General features: G+C 45.9%; 1 protein-coding gene across 1 annotated transcript; it reads left to right on the top strand.

Annotated features, from left to right (window-relative positions):
• Window positions 1-2,093: 2,093 nt before the first annotated feature.
• On the top strand, window positions 2,094-7,025 carry LOC132155785 (uncharacterized). The gene is made up of 5 exons (XM_059564476.1): window positions 2,094-2,238; window positions 3,063-3,750; window positions 3,837-4,223; window positions 5,355-5,514; window positions 6,969-7,025. The coding sequence occupies exons 1-5, from the start codon at window positions 2,097-2,099 to the stop codon at window positions 7,023-7,025; spliced, it is 1,434 nt and encodes a 477-aa protein (XP_059420459.1). The 5' UTR covers window positions 2,094-2,096.
• Window positions 7,026-8,560: the final 1,535 nt, after the last annotated feature.

Genomic DNA, 8,560 nt, shown 5'->3' with positions numbered 1-8,560 from the left:
CAGTCAGTCTGAGGGAACATAGCAGGTAATCAGGTCTCCATTAGAGCACTTCAGAGGAAAACATAAGAACAGGTAAAAAAAAAAAATCTTGAAGGACCTCATGCTCTCATCCTATTAGTTTTTAAAGCTGCACCAATGTCAGCATCAGTTACCCTACAACATTCCCTGATCTAATTAAGTGAAGTGACATTCAGCCAAGTATGGTGACCCATACTCAGAATTTGTGCTCTGCATTTAACCCATCCGAAATGCACACACACAGAGCAGTGAACACACACACACACACACTGTGAGCACACACCCAGAGCAGTGGGCAGCCATTTATGCTGCGGCGCCCAGGGAGCAGTTGGGGGTTCGGTACCTTGCTCAAGGGCACCTAAGTCGTGGTATTGAAGGTGGAGAGAGAACTGTACATGCACTTCCCCCATCCACAATTCCTGCCGGCCCGGGACTCGAACTCACAACCTTTCGATTGGGAGTCCAACTCTCTAACCATTAGGCCACGACTTCCCTAATGATGCACTGGACGCTGGCATTATAGGGCGTCGGGTGCCTTGCCACCCTATAACGCCAGCGTGCACAAACTGTAATGGTTAGGATTCAGCTCACTGTTGTTGCCCAGTCAGGAAACATATTTTTGCACTTTGAGATCGATATCAGAGGTAAAGTGCTATGCAAATGTAATGTATGATCCCGGGATTTCGAAATCGGCCAAAATGTCCGGGATTCGGCTTTTGCTTTCTACAGTTGCCATTCATTGTGTTTACTATGGCGAGCAGGACGAGACTAAGGGTCGCAGGAGAACGGCGTGAGGCCGGTGGCGTGATTACTGATGAGCGACACCTGTGAGACGCACCGGTCTCGTATCTCTCACGGAGGAGCAGGAATTGTCTTAGCAATGCTAAAACGCACACATCAATCGATCACATGTTTAGCGTTCATGTAAACACTACATTCAGATTCACCAATCAGAAAGAATTCAGTTAGATTGAAACAAAAGGTGTGCATGTAAACAAGGACGATTTTTGCGTCATCTGAGGATTTTTTCCTGACAAAAAGTACATAAATCTCTCATCTCAGGGGGATATGAGGGAGGAAAGCATGGTAATTCGAAAATACTACTGGTTCCCCTTCGAGGGAACATCGAACTGCGTCGAACGACACTTTGGGGGAAGCCCCTCAGCGTAGCGCCTCTGAAGAATGAATGAAACTGAGCCAATCTTGATTGGTGTTGTGTCATGACGTAATGTGTGACAGCATACGCAGAAGCTATAAAAAGGACGCCGGCACACAACAGAGATAGCTTTCTGTTCTTCAGCAAGCGCTCTCTGTCTTGTGTGTCTTATTTGGTGTTGTATTGTCTTAGTCACAAGCATTATTATGGCGAGCAGTTTCACGAGGTGTGTGCATCCCTGCCCATGTTATATCTCGGGTGGGTACACACACCGAATGTGTGTGCACTGTTTGGGAGTGCAGCATGCGCGGGCAGCTCTCGAGGGGGCTGCTTGCGAGGATTGTGAGAAATTGCCAATCCGTGTGCTGCGCTCCCGCCTGGCGGTTTTCACTGGGGATGGCCAGGCTCGCGAGCGCCGTGGTGCGGGACCTGCGTCCGCCGAGGCGGCGTGGCAACGCTCTTCATGGGGCTTGCAGATGGATCTGGTGGGGGATCTCGAGACTGCCGAGGCACGCTCTCGCGATTCATTCGCCAGTTCCGATGCTCTCTCGGAGAGCCCGATGCTTGAGCTGTTGGCTTCCGAGGAAGTAGACGTTCTCAGCATCGAGGGCGGGGATTTTGGGGATGACTCGCCACCCCGTGTCCCCCTTATATGAGGAGCTGGTAGAGGTTGTCCCTCATGCAGTGGCCCGTCTTAATATCAGTTTGCCACATGAGAAGCAGGAAACACTTATTAAAAGCAAGTTGGACGAGCGTTTCCTGCAGCATAGAGAGCAACCTCGTCATCGGGGTTTACCGTTTTTTTCCAGATTTACACAACGAGTTGTGTAAATCGTGGAACAAACCACATTCATCTCGTGTGTCCAACCCCCCTGTGTTAAAATATAGTAATATCTTGGGGGGGCGAGAGAACGGTTATGGGATGATGCCTCGGGTGGAACAGCCGCTTGCCACTTATTTAGCCCCCGAATCTGCATCATCCCTAAAAACCCCGGTGCTGCCCACTAAACCATGCCGTGATACATCTGCGTTAGTGGGCAGGGCTTATATGGCTGCGGGGATTGGTTTGTCACGATAGATCTGAAGGACGCATGCTTCCACATTTCCATCCTTCCGTCTCACAGGAATTTCCTGAGGATTGCCTTCGGGGGCGAGACGTACCAATATCGGGTTCTTCCGTTTGGCCCAGCTCTCTCCCCTCACACATTTACAAAATGTATGGATGCAGCTCTAGCACCACTGAGGCTTCAGGGTCTCAGGGTTCTCAATTATATCGACGACTGGCTGATTCTAGCCCAGTCAAAAGAGCTGGCAGTTCGGCATCGAGATTTTGTCCTTGCCCACATCCAGAGCCTGGGATTGAGACTCAACGCGAAAAAGAGAGTGTTGGCACCAGCCCAGAGAACCACGTTCCTGGGAGTGGTGTGGGATTCGGTCTCGATGCGGGCACAATTGTCTCCTGCACGGATCGAATCCATCCTGGCAACGGTGACCAGGATAAAGCTAGGCCAGGCCATCACTGTAAAACATTTCCAGAGAGTGTTAGGTCTCATGGCAGCAGCATCCAATATCATTCCATTCGGTCTCCTGCACATGAGGCCCTTGCAGTGGTGGTTGAAAACCAAGGGGTTCCCCCCGAGGGGAAACCCATTTCGCATGATCAGGGTCACGCGCAGATGCCTTCGTTCCCTATCTATGTGGAAGAAAGCTTGGTTTCTGTCCCAAAGTCCCTTGTTGGGAGCGTCATGTCGCCGGAAAACCATCTCAACAGACGCCTCCCTCACGGGCTGGAGCGCGGTCATGGACGGCCGCTTTTCGAGAGGTCTATGGCAGGACCATCATTCCTCCTGGCATATAAACTGCCTGGAAATGTTGGCGGTGTTCCGAGCTCTGAGGAGCTTCCTGCCGGATTTCAAGGGTCATCACATCCTTGTGAGGACGGACAATATGTCTGTGGTGGCCTACATAAACCATCAAGGGGGTCTGAGGTCTCGCCCTCTATGCAGACTGGCGCATCAGATCCTATTGTGGTCCCAGGGAAAAATGTTGTCTCTCAGAGCAACATACATCCCAGGGAATCAGAATCAGGGAGCAGACATCCTGTCGAGGCAGGGGCTGAGGCCCGGGGAATGGAGACTCCATCCCGAGGTGGTGGAGTCCATATGTCAGAGGTTCGGCCCAGTGGAAGTGGATTTATTCGCGTCTCGAGAGACGACTCACTGTCCACTGTGGTTCTCCCTCACACATCCAGTCCCACTGGGATTGGATGCCATGGTACAGACGTGGCCGAGGCTGCGTCTGTATGCCTTTCCCCCGATCGCTCTGCTCCCGGGAGTTCTAGAGAGGGTTCGTCGCAACGGCATCAGTTTATTATTGGTAGCCCCATTGTGGTCGGCCCGAGTATGGTTCTCAGACATAATATTACTCCTGGACGGCCCTCCGTGGGAGCTTCCCATCAGGAAGGACCTGCTGACACAGGCAGAGGGCTCAATTCTTCACCCTCGGCCCGAACTATGGAAACTATGGGTCTGGCCCCTGAGGGGGCACAGTACAGAGAAGCCGGCCTGTCAGCAGGAGTAGTGGAGACCATACTCAACTCTAGAGCTCCCTCCACGAGGAAATTGTACGGCCTAAAATGTAATGTTTTCACCATTTGGTGCAGAGAGTGGGAGGTCGACCCACTTAACTGCCCAGTGGCTTCAGTGCTGGAGTTCCTCCAAGATCGCTTCTCAGCTGGTCTTACCCCGTCCACTATCAAGGTGTACGTGGCTGCCATTTCGGCTTTCCACGCTCCTCTGAGTGATGGGCCTCTGGGGAGACAGCCGTTGGTCATACGTTTCCTCCGTGGGGCTTGGAGGATGAGACCTGCGGCTCGTACCAGGGTTCCCACTTGGGACCTGGCGGTGGTTTTCGTAGGGTTGGTTGAGGGCCCCTTCGAACCGCTGGATTCGGCTGAGGCCAAGGACCTTCCCCTTAAGGTGGCTTTATTGTTGGCCATTACTTCTCTGAGGAGGGTAGGAGATTTCCAGGCGCTCTCTATATCTCATGGGTGCCTGGAGTTTGCTCCAGGCGACATCAGGGCCATCCTACTTCCTAGGCCAGGCTATTTGCCCAAGGCGCCGTCTAATGTGGCACGGCATACGGTTCTGCAGGCTTTTCATCCTCCACCTCACGTGATGGTGGATGAGGAGAGACTTCACTTGCTCTGCCCTGTCAGAGCTTTGAAAATATATATCCAGAGGTCCTCCTCATGGCGGAAGTCAGACCAGTTGTTAGTCTGTTTCGGGTCGCCCAAGAAGGGGCTTCCTGCTTCCAAACAGACCATTAGCAACTGGATTGTCCAAGCTATATCTATGGCCTACCAGGTGCGCAATTTGCCTTCACCTCTGGCCGTGAGGGCTCATTCTACTAGAGGCATGTCATCCTCTAGAGCCCTCCTCTCAGGGGCCCCATCCAGGAGGTCTACAATCAAGCAGGATGGGCCACCCCTCACACTTTTATTAGATTTTACAGCCTGGACATTCCATCGACTCCTGGCACCCTTGTGCTCTCGTCCTAAGTGTGCCTGTGCGCAGCTTCACACTAGGACAGGCAGGGCTCGTTGTGGCATAGTGAGTACTCGTTCCCCCAAAGTGTCGTTTGACGCAGTTTGATGTTCCCTCGAAGGGGAACGTCTCGGGTTATGACTGTAACCCTTGTTCCCCGAGAAGGGGAACGAGAACTGCGTCTCGTCGCCACACCTCCCCCTGCCTGGGAGCGCTTGCTTCATCACATAAGCTATCTCTGTTGTGTGCCTGCGTCCTTTTTATAGCTTCCGCGTATGCCGTCACACATTACGTCATGACGCAACACCAATCAAGATTGGCTCAGTTTCATTCATACTTCAGAGGCGCTACGCTGAGGGGCTTCCCACAAAGTGTGGTTTGACGCAGTTCTCGTTCCCCTTCTCGGGGAACAAGGGTTACAGTCGTAACCCGAGACGTTTTCTACTAATACAAAGCTTAATGCTAAATCCTGAAGTATCCCTTTAATGATTGTTTGTGAAAAACAAAATCCTATAGTTTAGAGAAAAGTTTACAATTATATAAAATTTTATTGTTACAGAAACAATGCAATTATACAGACCAGCATAGTTTATTATATTTCCCTTGTTCATTAATTTGTTTTGTTTATTTTTTAGGCCTCATAGCATTCATCCTGCAGTGAGAGAGGGGATAAGAGAGCACATCCTGAGCTTCCCACGCCAACCGAACCACTACTCACGGATGAAGGGAGATGTGGAGAGGGAGTACCTGAGCCCTGATTTAAACCTGCTCTGCATGTTCTGCCTGGACAGAACTGTTTGTGTCCGTTATGGAATAACTCACGGTCGGAAATTGCGTCTTGGTAGTAAAAAAATGGCATGGTTTTGCAGCGTACAGTGTCACAAACAGAATGAGGCGATCCACCGGAAAAAAGAATGAATGAAAGATAGGCGAAAGATAGGCGAAAGATAATGAAATAGAAACTCATGAGACATGTAACTTTCAACCCATTACTTTTCTAGATTGCACAGGACTCATTTCATGTATTTTAATATAAAATAAACAAATATTTAAGTGTGGTAAAAAAAATTCAAGGCACTTCAGTGTCTATAACTTTTAATAATTTTGAGCATTATCAAATCTGGTTGATAAAAAGTAAAGCCCAAAGGGTCTTCTTTCCAAAGACACCAAAATTATGTTTGTAACACACTGAAGTAGGAAACTGTTACAATTATAAGTTAGGTAGAGCACTTTCAGCTGTGAGTCCCATAATGAGGGGTGCTGGCTAACAGGTTAAAGCAATAATGTGTACTCTCGAATTCCAATAAAAAACATCTTTTTTTTTTATGATTTTCAATTTCTTAAAAATTCCTTGCGATTACGACCATAACTAGCTTTAGTTCTATAATTATACAAGGCAAAACAGAGCACCTGACGTGTGGGAATCAGCAGGCTCTGAATGCAATTCAGCATGTGTCAGCGCTCACAGAGGACACTAAATAGGTCTAAGCTCCTGCCAAGGGGCTGTTGGGGACATCTGCCCTCTATGCTCATTAAGTGGTTATGATTTTCCTGCTGACACCTCAATGTCAATATCCCCAAAACTTAATTAACTAACGCCCAACCTCTGCTCGACAGTCTTCACCAGTAAGGAACATTTTATAACAGCATTCTACTCAAGGATATTTTTGATATTTTGTGCAATTAATGGTTATTTACCAATACTGAAAACCCCCCGGAACACCTTAGCATATATGGTTTATTGAACCATTAGACTTTGTGTGTATATATATATATATATATATATATATATATATATAATGATATTATATATCAATACATATAATGCAATGCAATACAATGCTGACTGATAGAGCCTGACGATCATATTTGATACTCATTGCTAATATTAGTAACAATAAAAAAAAGTTTTTTGAGGTTGATTGGAATGAATGAGAATACTAACATATAGTTCTCTCCGGATTTGATATGCATCCTTGAATGCACCTTTTAAAAAGGTTCTGTTCAAGTCCCCTTTACAAATTATGATGTATGCATTTATGTGCTCGCAATATACCACCATCAGAGTTGATGTAACTATGTGACATCAATAGTCTGATTTGTGATGTAGGAATGTGTGATCATCTCTGTAACCCGTTCAGTGAAACACTGGCACGTCTGCGAGTGCAGCAGTCTTGATTGAAACCATAAAATGAAATGCACATGCAGGCATATCTACTGTACATTTAAGCTTGTCGTCTGGCACTCAGAGCAGCGATGTGTTAGCGGTGGCGTCCAGGGACCGCGCAGGATTCTGGGACTCTTGACACTACAGAGCAAATGCCAGTGAATTCTGCGACAAATGTGTGCTGGTTTAAAGAGTTTCAGCGTCAGACAGGCATCTCATTAGAAACCCTCAACATGAGTAGACTTGTTTCTTTGGAGCATTTCTTTCCTGCAGAAAAAAGATTTATATATATATTTTAATGGCAACCACCAATCCACCAATTACTGATGTCTTTATGAAATAGTTTTTTCCCCCTAATATTTAAACACTGACTATAGCCATTCAATATTACAGTCTCATTTGGAGCTATAAATGTTAACATTTATTAGACATAAAAAATTAACAACAGCTAAATTAAGTGAACTTAAAACAATCCTCACATAAACCCATTGTAATATATGCTTTATTTGCCTGTGTCCTTCAGCAAGTAGGAGATATACAGAAATTGAACAAAATTATCTAAATCTAAATTCTAGATTAAATATAGATTAATCTTTAAAGCTACAAAAGTAATTGATTTCCTCTAGTTTCTTTTGTTATTTGATTAACAGACATCACAGCAGCTGGTTTATTAGGATATTTTGGTTGCTTTAAAAGCCGCCTCTGCTGATCTGATCTGACACATATCCCATTTTTCACAACTCTTTTGCTTTTCTGACCCACTTCAGTGGCCAGTTGCATAAACATAGCCACTATGTTAAGATTGTGTCTTAAGAACTAGTTTCATCAACTAATCATTTAAGCTCATATATATATATATATATATATATATATATATATAAACATTTAAATAATTTGTGGGATCTTCAAGGTGGTCCTTATGCTTTTAAACTCCAAAAACTAAAAAATACAGTATGAGAAAGAGTAAATGATGACAATTTATTTTTGAGCAATCAAGACAAACTATGCATTGTATGCAAGTATCATTTGAGTAAATGGAAAATATGTCTAATTTATATGAATTTTGCACAAGCAGTGTCAATATTTTAGTTCCCGAGACATGAGGTGATTCAGTCTGGGAATTCATGAACTCAGTCCCCATGGTTTTCAGAGGACAACCTAAAAGAGACATTAGCACTATTAAGCGTAAGGTTTTCATAAGGTCATCATGCTATACAAACACTGGAGACAGTGCTATTTGCTCGTGGAAACCATCGATTCCCTTGGCACGGTGTCAGTGTTTACTGAAGTGCTAGTCATTTGTTTCTCAGGTCAGAAGAAAAAAATGAACATTCAAAACAAGCAACGTTATCTCTGCACTTCCAGCGTTGCACTAATATCGACATTATAATTACAGACTTCCATCGAATCCTCACTTATGGCCTATTATAATCATTAATAACTTGATCTCCCCATTATAGATCATTAGGTTATCAATTGGCAAGCCTTCACTTCTGTCCAGACACATTGGCCCTTTTCCTGATCGGGCTGTCTTGTACGTATATCACCTCTGTTCTCTCACGAGGATGTTTGGAGGAGATGAAATGCCCATGGCCTCAGCTTGCTCAGCGTGTCCCATTAACATCACCACCGAGTGCAGCAGGTATTGGAAACTTGACAAATATTCCTCACAGG

The sequence above is a fragment of the Carassius carassius genome, chromosome 13 (genome assembly GCF_963082965.1).
Source record: "Carassius carassius chromosome 13, fCarCar2.1, whole genome shotgun sequence".
Classification (NCBI taxonomy): domain Eukaryota; kingdom Metazoa; phylum Chordata; class Actinopteri; order Cypriniformes; family Cyprinidae; genus Carassius; species Carassius carassius.
Note: the sequence above shows the minus strand (reverse complement) of the source record. Positions and strands in the feature narration are given on the sequence as shown.

Excerpts from the sequence above, each read along its gene's own strand:
- LOC132155785 (XM_059564476.1), top strand. The coding sequence starts at position 2,097 with ATGATGCCTCGGGTGGAACAGCCGCTTGCCACTTATTTAGCCCCCGAA. Across the intron at positions 2,239-3,062 it reads TTATATGGCTGCGGGGATTG|CTCTGAGGAGCTTCCTGCCG; the intron begins GTTTGTCACGAT and ends CGGTGTTCCGAG. Across the intron at positions 4,224-5,354 it reads GCGCTCTCTATATCTCATGG|GCCTCATAGCATTCATCCTG; the intron begins GTGCCTGGAGTT and ends TTTATTTTTTAG.